The 18,897-nt window shown below is 39.9% G+C and overlaps 1 protein-coding gene across 1 annotated transcript in view; it reads left to right on the top strand.

The window, feature by feature from the left end:
• The window catches only part of UBE3C (ubiquitin protein ligase E3C), a 69,663-nt gene extending 59,628 nt beyond the window's left edge, over positions 1 to 10,035 (top strand). Inside the window, exons 20-23 of the mRNA XM_005528527.3 lie at positions 2,815 to 3,003; positions 3,101 to 3,167; positions 4,029 to 4,159; positions 7,252 to 10,035. Coding sequence (XP_005528584.1) covers positions 2,815 to 3,003; positions 3,101 to 3,167; positions 4,029 to 4,159; positions 7,252 to 7,422 — 558 coding nt within the window. The 3' untranslated portion in view covers positions 7,423 to 10,035. The remainder of the gene's footprint in view (positions 1 to 2,814; positions 3,004 to 3,100; positions 3,168 to 4,028; positions 4,160 to 7,251) is intronic.
• The last annotated feature ends 8,862 nt before the right edge of the window (positions 10,036 to 18,897 follow it).

Below are 18,897 nucleotides of genomic sequence, written 5' to 3'. Positions count from 1 at the left end.
AATAGAATGAATACAGCTTTCCTGAAATCCCCAGAACACTGTGGAGCCAGTGCTTTTACAATGCAAATGTAAATTAATCTGTGTCCTGATTTCTGTTTGCTGGCCTGCAGGGAAGTTCTGACATTTTACTTCACCTAGTGCTGGGATGAATCTTAAAATACAGAAGTTTTCTAGAACGCCCTGCCAGTAGTTCCCTTTGGCTGTTTTAGGAAGGAGGTCAGTTCAGGTATCTTTTAGTGTAAATACTGAGCTCAGAGAAACTGTAGGTACATGGAGTGATATCTATTAGTGTATTGTTGGTGACCATATTCTTAAGAGATGCTTGATGAGTTAGGTGATACAAATGTGCTTTAATGCATTTTAATGTGGCGTAATTCAGTGTGTCCATACCTCAGAGAGAGGGATTGTATTAAATGGTGTCAAAAACCCAAGGGATTCTGCAGTTCTGCAAAACAAGTAGAGAAGGTTTGTAAGTGGGCAGCTAGTGAAGCATTAGTAATATTGAGGTCACAACACTGATCTGTTCATGTGGAACACCACTGGTTGCTCTGATCTTGTAAAGCTAAAGAGGACAAGAATTTAAGAAATAAGAGCTTTCTGGTCTTGTTAGGCTTTGTGAAAGGTATTTTATAAGAGGAAGTTAGAAAAACTTTCTTTAGTTCTGTGTAAAAGTCTCTGGGAAGATTAATGAAGTTGCTGCCCATAAGTAATACATCATGGATATATTTGAGGAGGAAGGAAAGAGCCCATTAAGCTCTTCAACACTGAAATAAGGACAATAGGTGTGAACAAACTTTACCCAATTGCCATTGGATTTGAAATGAAAATTAGAATGTTTCTTATAATAATTGGATTAATCTGATGATTAATTTTCCAGTGTCAGTAGTAAAATTACTACAGTGGGATGAACACAGAGAGCTCAGCAGTGCAGGGGCCCCTTCCCATCAGCTGTTTCCACTATGTTATGGAACACGTCCCACATTTCTATTAATATTTCATGTGGACTTTACCAGTAAAAATACCCTCAGGCCAGCCGGTGGCCCCAGGCACTGGCTGTACCCTCTGGAAAGGGTCCCTGGCTGTGTCCCATGTCAGGCTCTGCTATGGGTGGATCCCAGAGAGAACCTTCCTGGGTCTTGTGTTCTTGTTGAAAGGAGCAAGATAATGGGTACAGGGTATGATATGGTGTCACCTACACTGACACCTTCCTTTTGCTTAATTCTTGCAGGAGTAGGGTTTAAGCATAATCAGTACCTGCATACAGACAGGGTGGATTATTGATGAGTTTTTTTTACTGTAGGCTCTAACAAAAGCCAGAAGCTTGCAGCTGAAGGATTAAAGTGGGACGTAAGACATATTTTTAACACCTATTGTAATTCAGGTTGTGGTAGCTTATCAGAGAAAGTGGTAGATACTCCATCACAGGATTGCATGTCTCTAAAAGTGTGCTTTAACTCATCTGTAGATTTATGGAGTTAAATCCAGGAATCTCTAGACAGAATCCTCTGACCTGTGTTATCTGGGAGGTCAGAATTCAGAGAATCATAATGGTTTCTTTTGCCTTAAAGACCTATGAATCAAGAAAAAAATCTGAATGCTCAAAAGCACTGTGAATTTTTAATCAAACCATTTTGCACATTTTGCTTAGTAAAAGAACAGCTCACATTATTAGATTATTAGTGTGTTAGAAGAAAAGCTATTCATGTGTTTACTTCTCTGTGCTCTAAAGATGTCAACATTAGCACATACTGAAGTGCACAGTTGGTTTAAATGCAGAAATTGCTGACTGTCTGAGTGTATAAAAAAAAGAAACAGTTTTTGGAAGAGTTCAGAAGGTGACAGTATCTCAACTTCTCAGTTTTTTTAATTCTTCTCTTAAGTAGTCTAATAATACCTTCCAATTGGGCTGCTGCTTAACAAAATTAACCTCATGTAGTAAAGAATAGAATGTGTGAAGGCCTATAGTGTTCTAATAAGAGCTATCTTTGAACCTGGTTTATATCTTAATGCAATTACAGTATCATTAGTTTGGGGGTTTTTCTTTTAAAATTCTGCCATACTGAGGTACCTTGGTGTGCTTGAAGTAAAAAAGTTGAGCTTTGCAGTAGAAAAACAACATTTAGTACATTCAATTAAAGTAATAAAACCAACCAAACAAATCAAGCCTAAGTATGTATAACAGTACATTTTCCACAGGATGAATTGTGAATGCTGAGCATTCTGCAAATCAGGCTTGTGTCAGACTTCGTATTTTGACTCAGGGGACATTGCTTTTACCATAAAGTGACCCTGCAGAATTCACCAGCAGCAGTTAGGGAAGAACCCAGCCAGTCAAGCACAGTTTCCCTAATCTATCTGCAAGGAGAGTGTTCTTTTGTGAGCTCTGTGGTATTACAGGCTACTCTCCCTTCCAGGACACTTAGTGAAGCTGGGGGAGGCTTGCCAAGGAGGGTATTTTCACCTTGGTTCTTGTCTGACTCGCATTGGTGAATTTGGTGTTAGAGACAGCTCCTATGAAAGAGCTCTGACTGTGCTTAATCTGCTTTCTGGTGATAAACCGAGGGGCTGTGTGATGGAGCTGCACTGGCAGCTGGAGGTCTGGGTGCACAGAATGTGCTCTTACACATAACCAGAAAAATCACCTACCTTTTAACTCCTCGTAATCTTCTGTCTTCCTTTGAGGTGAATATTCCTGAATGTATTCTAGTCAACTTCAAACGGATACATCACTTACTAGAACGTTTTGCAGCCCCGTTTCACGGTTAGAGCACAGAAGTGCAGTTTGCCAGGTGATGAGAATGGCTGTGTTTGTAGGTGGTTGAGCTGAAGCCAGGTGGAAAGGACATTCCCGTCACCAGCGCCAACCGGATTGCGTACATCCATCTGGTGGCAGACTACAGGCTGAACAAACAGATCCGGCAGCACTGCCTGGCTTTCCGTCAGGGGCTGGCCAACGTGGTGAACCTCGAGTGGCTTCGAATGTTTGATCAGCAGGAAATACAGGTACTTCTGCTTACAGCTGCTCAAAACAATTGCTCTAAACAGAGATCATTGCTGATTTCTGCCTCTAACGTTACGGTCTAATTTCCTTTGCCGTTAGGTTTTGACTTCTGGTGCACAAGTTCCTATTAGTTTGGATGATCTTAAATCTTTCACAAACTATTCAGGTAAGCATATTTTGCTTAAGTAAAAAAATCTATTATGGCTGACTTGGGAATAACTGAACTTGCTTTTTATCCTGCCTTTTAAGAAAAAGTTGCAAGGTCATTCTTGTTACCTTTGGCCAAATTTGGTGGATGTGCCTGAATTTCAGAAAATTGGCTAAAATTTGAACCCAGTTTTATAAATTGTGGGAAATTAAGATTTTTTTATTAAGTTCGGCAGTTTATTTTATTCATATGCTTAACTGCAAGTTTATAGCCAGATAAATCAAGGGTGTTTCTTTTCTAAATTAAAGTTAGTCACTGACAGATTGTTCTGAAAATAAGTCTGCAAATGACTTTGGAATAGTAGTTTCTACTACCCCATTTAGATATTTACCATTTCTCAGATAGTCTGAATAGAGAGATCGTATATTTTCCTTGTGAGAAATGCAAGGTATCTTCCTTCATTTGTCCCCTGCATTTATCCTGAATATAATCAAAAAGTAGCTACCAAATCATCAGTTCACCTCTGGGCTTACCTCAGGATAAGCAAATTGATTCAGTAACATCCTGGGTCTTGCACACTCTTAGTGAAAGGCAATAATCTGAAGTTACTGTCTAAATGCTAAACTAAAAAAAAATTAATTTCAAGTAGGATTCAGTGAAGAAAACTGCATTTAAGAAGCTGAGGGGTATAGTAGCCATAGGTAAGCAATGAAACTGAAATTGCAATGATGACAGACCTGTAGGTATTGGAAGTTAGCAATACAAGCCTGCTGGTTTCATTATTTTCCCCAAACTTTCAAGATTGATGTTAGATTTTCTGAAGAATTTATATCTTACATAAAACTATTCTAGCTATAAATCATTTAAATCTCATTGTAGGTGGCTACACCGCAGACCATCCTGTAATTAAAATATTTTGGAGGGTTGTAGAAAGCTTCACTGATGAAGAGAAACGCAAACTACTCAAATTTGTAACGAGCTGCTCTCGACCTCCTCTTCTGGGGTTTAAGGTATGTCCTCTGACTTCCTGGCAAGCTTTTAGAAATGCTGCAGATGTTGATATGAGTTTTTCTTGTTTAGGAATCTACAGTCTGGGAATACTTGTCCGTGACTACAGAAACAGCCTCAATGTTTGCATTTGCATGTATAATAAGTACAGTTTTAAAATATGTAATGAAGTGTTCTGTTGCTTTCTGTTTTAACTGTGAAATTTGGTAAGCCTGTAGATCACTGATTAGAGCAGTTGCTATGTGTGATGGAAGGTCCTTGCTGGCATTTCATGTTGTGCAGAGGCAGAGTTGCTACCAGTTTCAAGCATCAAGTTAAGTTACGCCTAGTGTCTCCTAAGTCACGCAAAAGAGAATTTAGGATATAAAGGCAGTTACAAAATTTTATTCTCTTAAATTAACTACTTGAAGCAGGACATGTATTTTCTTTTCTTCTAATTCTCGTTCATCTGCTTATAGCTCACAGCTCATTACACTTAGCAGCAAAATATTTAGCTGCAGTCTCCAGATTGCTATTTACAAGGATGCTTAAGTATGAAGAAAAATCTGCTGTACTGCTGATAAAACTAAAGAGAGGCCAAGGCAAGGTTAAGACATTTTGAAACTGAATTCTGGGGTTGTTCTACCCATAAATTACAGTGGACTGCAAAATTTTGGCTAAAAACCAGCCATCACATCATTTCCTCTAAAATACGGGAACATTCAGTGCTGTGTGGTGGTGTTACCATGTGGATGGGCAACATCCTCCATCTTCAGTATCTGTAATCTATAGCTCAACTACACTCCTTTTATAGACATGTAGGATTGGAACTGGCACTTTCAGTTGGTAATTGGTCTGACTGTTCCATGTGTCAACTTCAGGATGAAATGAGTCATGTCTTAAACTCACCAAAAAATGCTAACCAGATCCCCTTTAACAGTAAAGAGTGTCCACAGATATAGATATGGAGACAATGGAACATGGCTGTTGAATCACATGAATCCTGGTATTTGTTGATTGATTTATGTGATTTCTTATTAAAAGTCTGCAGGCTTTTCTCCTAACCCCCCCCAAGTCCATGCAAATATCACTGTACAGTACTCTAGCAATGAATAGGATTTTACAGGACAGCAGGAAAAGCGACTGGAAAACTCCAGCATGAGACCAAGATAGAACAGTGCACATCAGTCACATGAGGGAGAATTGGGAAACAGCTGGGGAAAGCAAGTAAGCAGAAGTTCCCATTTGTTATCATCCTCTTTAATTACAAAGGGAGAGGAAGAAATGCAGATGTAGGTACCTAGCTTTGAGGTAGCCGGTGTGACATTTGAAGTGATGGAGGAAGTGAATCAAAAGTCTAAAAATATTAGGGCTGACAGTGACACACTCGAAAGAAGCTAAATGTGGAAAGCTGCAGTTTGTGTGTTCACTTGGGAGATGGGCCACAAACTGCCCGTAACATAAATGGCCAGGAAAAAAATGAAAGCAAATTAGTCACCCAATTTTCAACATGAAAGCAGAAGTTAAAAGGTGAGTTCACTGTACAAGGGGCTTGCATGCTCAGCCACACGCAGCAGTGTTGGCAGAGGAAAGCAGCTGAAAGGGCGTTAGAGCTGCTCCACTGAGCGGGGACCTCAGCAGTACCACAGGGTGGCTGCAGCAGGACCTGTTAACAGGGATTCTCCAAACCAGGGGCTTGCCAGGAAGTGTCTGCCAGAAAAGGCAGTGGGTGACTGGTATTGTCATCAGGAATGTCTTGGTAGCCCATGACAGTGCATTGTTCAGAGCTTTCAAGGTGCAGAGTGTGAAGCCACAGGAGTGCTGAGTTTTACCAGCCAAGTATGCATGAGAACGTGTTTATATTGATGGGAGACGTGAACACAAACCATCTTCAAAAATTGTTTGCACTTCGTGTGTGTGCTGAATTTTTCTAGGAGAAACACAATTTCTGGTTCTCACTCTGAAATTTTCTGTTTATGCGTTATACTGTGGGACCAGCAAGTTTTCTTCAAGTTACTGCATGATGATTTAAGATTAGGAAATATCTTGACAGTATCTTATAGATAACATAGTCTAGCTTTGCATCACTTAAAAATTTTAAACTTTGATTGCCAGAGTCAGGTTCAGAATAACATTTACTAAAGCTAATTAAAGTTTAATAAGTTTAATAAATGTGATTGTTACAGACAAAAAAAAAACCCCATTAAATAGTGGTTGAAAATTGTTAAGTTCCAATCAGGTCACATAATAAATTGATGATACTTTTCCCTTCCAAACTATTGCAGTTTCCCGCTGTACAGTATTTAATTATGCAACAAATGGTGCCCTTGGCATGACATTTCAATAGAACTCCATTTTCCCATTTTTAAAACTAGAGTAGGGGAATTCAATTAGCATTTTGAAAGGAACACTAAAAATGCAACATTTTAGCTATGAAATACTTTTAAGGCCTCCATTTGAACAATAATTTAGCTTAGAATCTCATTGACCTTTTGCCTTTGGAGCTGGAATTTTTTTCCAGTTTCTAAAATCAAACTTTTTTACCTTAGGCAAGCATTTGATAATATGAATACTGTCTTGCCAGCCAAAGCAGTGCTTTGGAGGTAACAAATAAATATATTTTTCACTAAACTACTTCTTGGAAGAAGAGAAATGGGTATTACTAAAACAATTAAATATTACATACAAAATATCTTTAAAGTGTGTTCTTCAGATCAGTAGTTAACATATCAGAAAAATAATTAGGGTTTGACAAGTTTATATCATTACAGACTCAATATACACATTGATTATGCTTTTGTAGCATTGTAAATTTGTACCACAGACTGTATGAACAATAACAAGTCATTGTATTTTCCTTAGAATCACATAAATTGCTTTGTGTATTCCAAATTAGTGGATCTTGCTGGGAGGAGGCAGAGGGAGTCACTGCACAATTCAAGAGTGGTTTTAGTGCTATGAGGAATGAAAGAAATGCCATTTGAGTGTCATTGTGACAGGTTTTCATCTAGTGATTTTCTTAATGGAAATGCGTGCCAGCTGCTGAAGGGTAGGTTTTGGCTTGTATACCTTTCTTTGATATGTGGTTGTTTTTTGTTTTGGTTGCATCTTCCAGGAGTTATATCCTGCATTTTGCATTCACAATGGAGGATCTGATTTAGACAGGCTGCCTACTGCCAGTACCTGCATGAACTTGCTGAAGCTTCCTGAGTTTTATGACGAGAACCTGATGCGAAGCAAGCTCCTCTATGCCATTGAATGTGCTGCTGGATTTGAACTCAGCTGAGTCCGACTGATGCTTATTTGGATGATCTGCAGAAGAATGAACCAGTGCCTACTCTATAAGCAGCACCCATACCCAAGCAGTTTTAAGGGATTCTATCTACATTTCTGCAGCTCTTGTGTCTTACCAAATGCCCTCAAATAGGTTTCATTTCTAAACACGGTTTCTTAGTTAGCTTCCATTACTGAATATTGCATTGACACTGCTTTATGACTCAAAACAATGAATGCTGTGTGCAGTGTGGCTGATTTCTGTGTTTATGTGAAGAAAGAGCACATTTAAAGAGCAGTGACATCTCAGTGAAATTAACCAAAGATGAAGCTTTGGCTTTGTGCTGTTCAAACATAAATAATTTTGCAAACTGGCAATAAAGTTGTGTACTGTGCGGTGCATTGGGATGAGACAGGGCTAACATCCTGTAATTAATCTTTTAGAAAGAAGGCAAGCAGATGTTTGCAGATATGCCAGAACTGAGAGGATGAAAATGCTCATTACTGACAACCTAACATATTAACTTACATTGCAGAGTTGTTTACAAATCTTAGAGAGATGGGCAATCACCAACCCCATGAAGTTCAACCAGGGCAAGTGCTGAATTCTGCACCTGGGACAGGGCAGCCCTGGCTGTGTGGACAGACTGGGGAATGACAAACTGTAGAGCAGCTCCACAGAAAGGAGTCTGGAGGGTCCTAGTTGATGGCAAGTTGACGAGCCCTGGCATCCAGAAGGGCCAGGCATGTCCTGTGGGCATCAGGGACAGCATCGCTAGTCAGGCAAGGGAGGGGATTGTCCCGCCTCACCTTGAGTCCTGGGGGCAGTTTTGGGTGCCACAAGGTAAAGACATTGAGCCATTAGAGAGCATCCAGAAGAGGCCACAGGGATGGTGAAGGGCCTGGAGGGGAAGCCATGTGAGGAGTGGCTGAGGGCATTTGGTCTGTTCAACCTGGAGGAGACTGAGGGGAGACCTCAGTGCAGTTACAACTCCTCGTGAGGGGGAGAGGAGAGACAGGCGCTGATCTCTGCTCTCTGGTGAGCAGGGTTGAGACCTGAGGAAACAGGATGGGACTGGATTGGGGAAGATTCAGGTTGGGTATCACAAAATGGTTTCTCACCCAGAGAGTGGTTGGGCTCTGGAACAGGTTCCCCAGGTCAGTGGTCACAGCCCCAAGTCTGCCAGAGTTCAAGAAGCATTTGAAGAATGTTCTCAGACACTTGTGACTCTTGGGGTGGCCTGTGCAGGACCAGGAGTTGGACTGGATGATCCTGATTGACCCCTTCCTCAGCATTGTCCATGATTCTATGATAGTTGTTGCAGAAATGATTTTGTTTCACACTACCTTCCCTCAAGATGGTAGGCACTGAGATAGATAAAATTGGTGTAATATTCCATTTGTGCTTTCTGAAACACTTTGAAGAAAATGGATTTACATTATTTTAAGTTCAATCTTTGCTGCATCATTATCACTTGGATACTGTTCTGAATGGATGTGACTTTCCAGGTTTTTTCTGTCCTGCTTCTGTCTTTTGTGCCTGTACAGGTTTGTTGATTGGTTGGTTGGTTTTAAATGAATCAGTCTCCTATTGCATACACAGTACATACAGAAACCACCACTTTGGAAAAATATACGTGTAATAATTATTAAAGTTATTTGAACCAAAGTTATCAGGCTTTATCTTTTATATTTGAAGCCTGTGGTGTTCACATTCCTTTTCTCTGTCATTTCTTTCCATCTTAAATGCCGTATCTGTGCTGTAGACACTAATGAAATTAACTTTTTTTTGTGATTAAACAGCTTTTATATACATTTCCCTGCAGTATTTCTGCTGAGAAAAGTAAGTGGGAATATGCTGCTTAATATAATTTGATATCTGGGGAAAAAATTGCTCTTGTATGGAAGGAGCTGATCCTCTAGTAGTAGGCACATTGTAGGGTTTCATATGCAAACTCTAGTCTAGAGTTTAAAAAAGGAATTATAGTTCAGACTGTAAGATTCATCAGTCCATCCCTCTGAACTTTACTTTTATATTTTAAATTATCAGAAAATACAATCAAATTTGTATTCATGTCTTATGCAAAAAAATACTTTGCTGTTACTGGAAACTCTGCTGGATTTCCTATTTAATAAGCAGTTACCAGCAATATCCTTTTAAATGTGGGGAAACTGAGTGGTTTTAAGATGTTTACTAGTAACCATATAAAAATGTATAATTTCCTAATTTGGGTAATAAACGAAGTGTTACAATACTATTTGTAGTCTTGATGTACAGAAATAAAATGATTGGTTTTCTTTTTGGTTTTGCTTTAGGCTTTTTATTTATGTTAAATGTTACATACTCAACCTATTCTTTATCCCAAATTCTTTTCTTGTATATTTTTCTACATAAATTATGAAACTTGTAAAGAAGTTGAAAAAGAGATCAGTAATAGTGAAACTGCCTCCTCCTAATTGCAAAACCTGAACACTTCTTTTAGATAGCATTATTTATTTTAGAACCTAATGCTTTAAATATTTTGAAATTATTTTTCAATTCCATTATTTTGCTACATTGGGTAGTGTTGTATTTGTATTTTGTAAAATTAAATTAAATTTTTCTATTAAATATTTGTATTTTGAAGATTGTGTTGGAGTCATGCCAAGTACTGGTGACTGGTAACGTCCACTTTGTACTTCAGAAAAGGAGCCAGTGCCCACTATTGCTGTCTGTGGCCAGGGAAGCAGCGGGTGCCACAGAGAGGGTAGGCTGGGGAAGTGTGACTTGCACAGAGCTGTAATTGCAGGCATCACAGAACTACAGAAACCTTCAGGAGAGAACTTGAGTTTGCTGAAAGTACTCTGATGTTTTATTTCTTCCGTCTGCAGCCCTCGGTGATGTTTGTGTATCCTGTACATGAAGTGTGACTCTGGCACAGGCAGGGCATCAGAGCAGCTGTAGCCCAAATTTCACTGTGCTCAGGCTGGAGGTTGGTGCAGCTTCACCACCTTCAGAATCCAGGCTGGAGTGAGAGGAGAGTGGGGCTTCCCTTTGGTAACCAGTGCTTCCAGCTCTGCCAGCTGTGTTCAGAGAGGCAGGATTAAGCACGAGTACCTGCTCAATGATATTTCAAGGCACAGGAGATAAAGGTGTGAGAGGTAACAGAGTCATGTCCTAAGAAGCGGGGGGGTCGAAAAGATCTCTCGTAGCACTTACGTAGCAAGAATTGTTTCTATATGAAGCTGGATTTTCTGGATTTTAAAAGAAAAGCGAACTGTCCCCCAGTGGTGTCACTCCCAGAGTTTAGGTAGGCAGAGGCAGGAGCACTCTGCATACAAGCAACCTGAAATATTGTTGTAGATTTTATCATCAGAATTATAGCAGTAATAGTTATGAGTTCGGGGTTAGTTTCTGTACGAGATAACACTTCCTTAAAGTAAGTTTCTGTACTACAGTGTTTCTTCCTCCTAGTTCAGTATTTGCTTTTTGAAAAAGCAAGTGATTTCTGATTGGTTCTTGTTTTCAAGTAAGTTTGGGTTTGTAATTTTGTAACCTGTTCTACAAACATTTTTGTCAAGGTCTGTATGATGGAAGAGTTAACAAATTTTTCATCTCTACAAAGTTCAAAGGCGTTAAAAGTGGAATAAAGAAATAAAGTTAGCACTTGGTCTCTTTATTTCAATGAGAGTTGAATGGGGGCTCAATCCTATTAGGTGGATAAAAGAAAACAAAGCACAGCAAACCAAACCAGGAGTTTACTTAATCTCTGTTGTCTTCCGTCATGGTCTTGAAAGCCAGACTTGTATAAATGTCACAAAACCCATTTCTAGGGAACATTTATATATCTTCAAAAGAGGAAAGATTTTCCTCCAGTTGAATGCATAAACACTGAGCTAACAAAGTTTGATTTGAATAAGAAGGATATCTTCAGGTATTTTTTTGGGGAGGTGCTCCATAAAAATAATAAAAAATGAGCTTCCTGATTCTATTAAAAGCAATGTTGACTTTTGTTTTTTTTGCATCACTTGAGTAATAGAGCACAAATGTCCTCATTTAATTCTATAAAGGGGTTTGGAATGCAGAGAAAACACTTTAAGTGCAGTGAGTGCATACATTTCAATTTTGACCAAAACCTGCTAGTTAAATACCAGTGAGCACATATTCTTACCACCACTGAAAAATAGTTCTGCACAAAAAAAGGGAAAAAGCAAAAGTGGATTGTTCGTTGGACCTGTAATATTTGCTCATATACATTAATCTGTGTTAATAATGGTTTGTGATGTAAATGCTTGTTACTTTTTTTTTTTCCCATCATGCTTTTGCCTGTCACTGAAGGAGAGAAGAAATTAACATGTTCTGTAAAACTGATTAGGATATCTATATTTTTATTGACTTCTGCTTTTGTGAATAAAATAATTTGAGTTTTCTTGAAACTCTGCAGAAACACTCTTTCATTTTTGCAGTAAATTGGGCATTCTCTTGTTTAAAACTCATAGTACTGAACAGGTTCTAAAATATTCTGGTATTACCTGCTTGTTGGTCTTGAAGTTAGTTGTTGGGACTGGCCACCCATGGCAGTGATGGAGTCACCATTCACAGAGGGATTTAAAATTCCTGGAGATGTGTCACAGGGATTTGGTTCAGTGGTGGGATTGGCAGTGCTGGGTTAACGGCTTGACTCAATCATCACTGAGGTCTTTTCCAGCCCTAACATTCCTGTAGTTGTGCTGCTTAAGGATGGTTATACCTTCAGCTTTTGAGCTGATTTCCCACTCTGCCAGGGACGCTGCAGCTCTGAGGTTTACCTTTGTTTCAGGGTGTCTTTCAAAGAATGCACTTGCTCTGCTTTTTAAAGACTTCTTCAGAATCTTTGGAAAGAATAAAACTCCATGAATAGAAGTCTGAGAAGCTGTAATTCATAGTGAAGGATGCCATTCTGTCAGCAAACACAAAAATTTCTCTTTCAGCTGCTGCTGGAATTCAGGCACATGTGGGCCCCTTTGAAGGTGCCATTTAGTTTTTATCTGCTTTGATAATTAGACTTACCTGCTTCTCTTTGCCTATTTATTATTTTCATTGCTAAATACAGTTTTAGTTCTACTTTAATATTTATAAAGTTAGTATTGAGCGTATTTATTTTTGAATGCTTAGAAATCAATATATAAGCTTCAATTTACCTGCTACTAAAAATGTGGTAAACACAAAACTACAGAAAACTCCTCTGGTAGGGCATTTCCTAATTTGTAACATTAATAAAAACACAAATGTTCATGTATCTGACCTGTTTTTCAGTGTGTATCTGGTAGTCCGGAAAGGGCATTAAATTTCTCTTGTGTGTAGAGAGACAAAACAAGGCAAAAAGTGATCATGAAGTTACACAAGTTGAATCCATTACAGAGAACACAGAACGGGTGAAGTCGGGAGGAAAGTCTGGAGATTGCCCACCCCCCATCTCCCTGCTCAAAGCAGGGTCACCTACAGCAGGTTGTGCAAGACCTTCACCTGTGGAGTTCTGAATGTCTTCTTGGATGGAGAATCCACAGTTTCTCTGGGCAACCTGTTTCCAGTGTTAATTAACTTCATAAAACCTTTTAATCAGATTTAAACACATTTCTTGTATTCCAGTTTGTGCCCGTTGCCTCTTGTCCTGTGGGACATCTGATACGGAATCTGAGCCTTCTGCAGGCTGAACAACATCAGCTCTCTCAGCCTCATATGACACAGCATCCAAAACCTTAATCATCTTTCTCTCTGCCTTGCTTGTTGGTGAAGCCAGCAGCATCTTCAAAATACCTTTTGTGGACTTTGATGTCTTTGATGGGGTCTGAGTTAAGTGACAGTAGATCTCTTCCTTGTCACATTTCTGTGGTTGTTAATCAGTGGCACTTACCAGGTAGGGTTGGATTCAAGATTTTGTGCCTTTGCTTTTTGAATTTCCAGTGCTGCTTTGACTTTCCAAGGATTTTGCAAATCTCTTACCAATGCAAAATAGCAGACTTGGTAAAAACTGAGCTCTGAATTATTTTCACAATTTTTTATAGATAGGATGCTAAACTTTGATATAAAAACCATAGGACTAATGTTAAATCACATAAAAATATATTTACTTCTGTCACCAACAGTATCAAACACCCAAGTCCAAGCTCTTGTGCAAACTCCTATATTTTGACTGTCTTCTGAAGGTGGAGTAGCCCAGAATTCAGCAAAGCACATCAGACAGTCAAACAGGAGAAACATGGGAATTCTGACTGGCAAAAAATGGGACAAAAAGGCAGGCACTGATGTCCTGCAGCTTGATTTCACACTGTCAAGGGATAAGCTCTTGTGTGATGCTTAAATCATTGCTACATTTATTGCCAGAATAGGTGCACTCCAGTCTGGGACTAAGCTTCCCTGTCCACAGCTCTGCAGAATCATACATTCTATTTGCAAAGTTGGTTCATGTATTTATAGGAGCAGCATGCTCAAATTTCCTACTATATTTAACATCATTCTTTTCTGCATTCCCAGAGCAGCTGTTTGTTCATTCTGTGTAACATTTAACTGAAAAGTAGTTTTACATTATTTCTATTTTATTCTTTGTTGATAGTTACACATAGTTCTTGATTGCTGAAGGAAGAAACAGGCATTTCAGATCCTCCTGCTACTGCTGCTTGCCCAAATGTTAGACCTGGGAAAAGCATCTCTCCTCAGCTGCTATGTAGTTTTGCTGTATGTTGTCAAACAAACCTTCTGAAGGAATTGTTTCCTCCTAGCCCTTGTATCTTTACTTAAGAATAATTATTTTCATTACAGCTCTGTTTTTCTTTTTTCCCCTCTTCACTTTCAGACAAACAGCAGCAGAGCTCAAAGTTCTGCAGAGATATTTTAGGTATAATTATCTGGTAGATCTATCTGGCTATTGATGAAAAATTACATAGAATTAACTAATATTTGGCATTGTTGCATGGACAAAAAAGCATATCCCTGATCAAGTTAATGAACATAAATGCTGATCAAGCTGTCTTTGCAAAGAATAAGCACTTGGCATAAGCTGTGAGATCATCTGACTGCCCCAAATAGTTCCTGGGTTGTTGTGTGCAGACCCCAAATAATCAGCAGAATACATCTGATATTTCAGGAGGAATTAGCAAAAACATCAACTGTGCTGACGTGGTTTAACCACTTTCAAATGCATCCACTTAGCTCAGGCTTCTGTACACAGAGGAGTCCAGATAAACTTGCAGTCTCTAGATTACCTAATACACACTGTACTGATGAAAGCTGAGGTTGTGCTTGGCTTACTTGGAAAGCTTGGAAAACACTGGAGAATGCAAGTGAAAATGGGTTATTTCATGCTTTGAATGCTTCTACTGAAAGTTTTAAACTCTAGGTGTATTGCCCGTATTTCAAGTCTAATTGTTTCTGATAAGCTATCAGCAAAAAGTTAATGCTTATATTTAATTAAGTGGCACTTTCCAGAATTACTTTGCCAGCAGTACTATAATTAGATGACATGAGAATACTTTGATACATATGCTCATTTTCTTTGTTAACACCAAAAATAGAATCTGTAAATCTGTAAATAGAAAAACTGGATGCATTAAGCAGCAGGGCAGAGCAGCAGGCTGGGAAGGCTACAGCCATTACCACCTCAGAAGGACTAATATTAATGTCTCTCTAATGCAGCATTTTTAAGTGTTTCTTGTGTTCTGATGGGCTTTATATAATTGACCTCCATAAATCATAAAAGATGGTTTAAAAAAAGAATCTGGGAACTATGTGAATCGCTAATACCTCCTGGAATGCTGCCACATTATTTCCATCATTAGGTTATAGCTACCAGTTAGACCTGAATTCATCTCACTTAACTTCAGGCATCTGTGAGGTGGCTGTCGAGGTGCTTGGGGAGAAAAGGCAGCCCTGGGACAGAGCTCTGGCAGGCTGTTCCTTCTTTATCGAAACACATCTCCAAAGAGGGTGGAATGAACTGTGCCCTGGAGGTGCCCTCTCCTCCTCTTTCTCTTCACAGTCAATGGGCTCAAACTGGATGTTTGAGACAGCTGAAGTTAGGTGAAGTGACAGACCTCTCCCTCTTGTTCCCAGAGGAGAGTTGAAAATTCTTAAACAATTAAGATTCTTTGATTGCAGCATTTATTCTGACTCAATGATTCAGCACTTGGATATCAGCCTGGATCTCTGATACCAGCTTTAACAGACCCACCAGACCTTCTTTTGTTATTGGAATGTTGATGCTCTGCCAGCAACATCAGATTTAATGCCTCTTAACACAGTACTCCAGGCTTCTGCTACAAGTAGCAAGCCATAAAAACATAGGACACTTAATACTTTTGCAAATACCTTTGAAGGTTTTCTGAATCTATAAGCTTTTCGGTTTTATTAGTCCTATAAATAGATCTAATTAAAAATGTTCATGAGCCAGTTATGTAATCCTTTTGGATTTCAGTAAAACTTTCCATACTGTCTCTCCCAGGACCCTTCTGGACAAAATGTCCAGCACACAGCTGGACAAACATACCATGGGATAGGTGACCAGCTGGCTCATGGTCAGCACAAAGGGTTACAGTGGATGGGGTTACACCAGGCTGGGGTCCTGTCACTAGTGGGGTTCCACAGGGCCCCAGCCTCAGCCCTGTGCTCAACATCCTCATAAATGACTTGGATGCAGGACTGGAAGGGACACTAAGTATGTTTGCCAAGGACACTAACGTGGGAGGAGTTGCTGACTCCCTTGAGGGAAGAGATGCCCTGCAGAGACTCAGACAAATCAGGGGGCTGGCCAATCACCAACCATATGAAGTTCAGCCAGGGCAAGTGCTGGATTCTGCATGGGACAGGGCAATCCTGAATGTATGTGCTTCAGTATCCCCTGCAGTACCTCTTCTGGTGGGCTTAGCCACGTGCTATTTTAATTGAAATCACCTGCTTTTCCCTGTAACAGAGAACTAAAAATTAAATATCATGTGCACAACATAAGCAAACCTCTAAAAAGTAAATAATTCATGTTATTGTTCAGTGTTAGAGATAATCTGAGCTATCAAAGATCCTAAATTAAAAAAAAAAAAATAGGTGCCCTAATAAATGATATTTGTAATTGGTGGTTCTGTAAACTGCCCATTCTGCAAACTCTTGGGAAATGTCTTCATATCTTCTTCAAAGACAAGCATAAACTAATATATATATATATATATTATAACTACACAGTCCTCTGTTTTCATCTATAACTTTGTTAGGAAACATTTATTTGCATTCTTAGTATTTTGCTGTAGAAAATGCCAAACTGCCCTGCCCTCAGCTATGAGCAGGCACTTTACCTTCTCATACCTTCCTTTCTCCAAATGCAAAATTGGTCTCTAAGCCTTCCCAAATATTATTCCTATATCTGAAGGATGCTAAAGCAGGCTATGCTGTCTAGAGTCAGAACAGTGTTAGAAAATCTCCGGGCAGATTAATGTAATGGTAACAATTGTGTTAAAGAAGCCATGGTCCTGGTTGCATTGATGCAGGCAGTGTTTGGATTCCAACCCTCTAGATCTACATGGAATCGTGCTTCTTTGACATGTTCTGTTTGCTTGGATAAACAAAGTTTTATGGTTGGCATCCATCATACCTTAACTGTAAATATAAAATCTGCTCTTTAAATTATTAAACCAAAGAGACTGCCTTGTGCAACTTCAGTCTTGCTTACTGCAGCTCAGGTTTTAGGACTCTTCACACTTTTTTCTCCCCTGTAATCAGTTATGAAAGGTTGGGTAAAAACCTTTCTTTCCACATCAAGAAATGTTTAAAGGATTAAATCAAAATCTTATATGGTCTCCTCCCACACCACACAGTACTGACCTGCTTTTGCATTTACCAGGCTGTGAAGCCTCTGAGGTCTGAACCTCACCCATTAGGAAGAGCCAGTCTAACCTACTAATCCTTTGAGTTTTTTTCTTTCCTAGTGGATCAACAATTTGGACTTCACAGCTGCTTGCTGATGAGAAACTAATAATGGAGTGAGGCATCTCTTTGCTGTAATTTTGAAGAAATGTTTCCACAACCACAACTTAGCATCAATAATCAACAATACTTCTTTTGAAGCTTGCGTTTCCCCAAAGCACCAAGCCTATACTTAGGGTTGTCCTACTACTTGTCCTGCTGATTTGTTTTAGGTTTTCCTCTGCCTTATTTCAAGCTAGCTTTTGTCTTTTTGAACTGACCCCACTCCCACACAAACACTTCCTAAATAATGAGTAGCCTTTTAATTGACTTTATTTGGGAAGCATACGTTTTAGACATGGAAACTCTCTAACTTCACTTTGGTGATCTAGAAATTAATGCCTCCACTTTTTAAATAAGGGGCAAGAAATATAATTTTACAGCAATTTAAAGCATGATAAAGTCCATATTTTAAAAACAGAATAATAACTTTGCTGCCCTATACTTTGTTCTCAGCCATGGCACTCAGAAAAGGACATACTCGAATATAACACAAAGGATACCCTAATGCATTCACCCAGTGCAGGGCTCTGTCCAGGTGCTACATGCAGGGAGAGGAATCTGACCTCAAAGGAATTGTATGCCAGAGTTACAATTTTTGAGACTACAAATTAAATACACATGGGGGAAAATATTTTGTCATCTCACCTCTAGCCACTGAACTCACCTATTCAAAGAGTGTTTCTTAAAATTATTTGTTGTTTTTTCACCTTTCCCTACAGCACCACACCCAGGCATCACTTTTTGCATTTTTCTTCACAGAACCTAGAACATGTCAGGTCAGAAGGGATCACAGTGGGTCATCTGGTCCAACCTCCCTGCTCAAGCAGGGTCATCGCAGAGCACGTGGCACACGATTGCATCCAGATGCTTCTGGAATATCTCCAGTGAGGGAGACTCCACAGCTCCTCTGGGCAATCTGTTCCAGTGCATGGTCACCTGCATAGTAAAGTTCTTTCTTATGTTCAGGTGGAACTTCTGTGCCTCAGCTTCCCCCCATTGCCTCCTGTCCTGTTGCTGGGCACCACCGAGCAGAGCCTGGTGCATCCTCTTGGCACCCCCAGTTTTTGACAGTAAAGACACAAAAGAGGAAGAAATTTTGTCATCTCACTTCTACCAGACAAACTCACCTATTCAAAGAATGTTTTTCAACATTATTCTTTTTCCTTCTCCTTTCCCCTGAGCTGCACACCTGGGCAGCTGCTTCACAAAATCACGTTGTCAGGTTGGAAAAAACCTCTAAGAGTCCAACCTAGGACTGAACACCATCATGCCCACTAGACATCCTGTGATTCTACGGAGCAGACGTCGCTCGTTGGAAACGTGCGGCTGCACAAACACACACCAGCCCCGCGCCGCCCGCAGCCGCCTCCCCTCACGAGGTCCCGCCCTCTCGCGAAGCCCCGCCCCATCCTCGGCCCCGCCCCCGCTCCGGCGCAGCGCCTCCGGCTGCCCGCAGGGGGCGCCCTCCGCTCACACGGGACACCTGGAGAGGCCGTTCGAGAAACTTCCGGAAGCGGCGGG

This window comes from Pseudopodoces humilis, chromosome 1 (genome assembly GCF_049639895.1).
Source record: "Pseudopodoces humilis isolate 2021_Gansu_Grassland_sample_001 chromosome 1, ASM4963989v1, whole genome shotgun sequence".
NCBI lineage: Eukaryota > Metazoa > Chordata > Aves > Passeriformes > Paridae > Pseudopodoces > Pseudopodoces humilis.
Note: the sequence above shows the minus strand (reverse complement) of the source record. Positions and strands in the feature narration are given on the sequence as shown.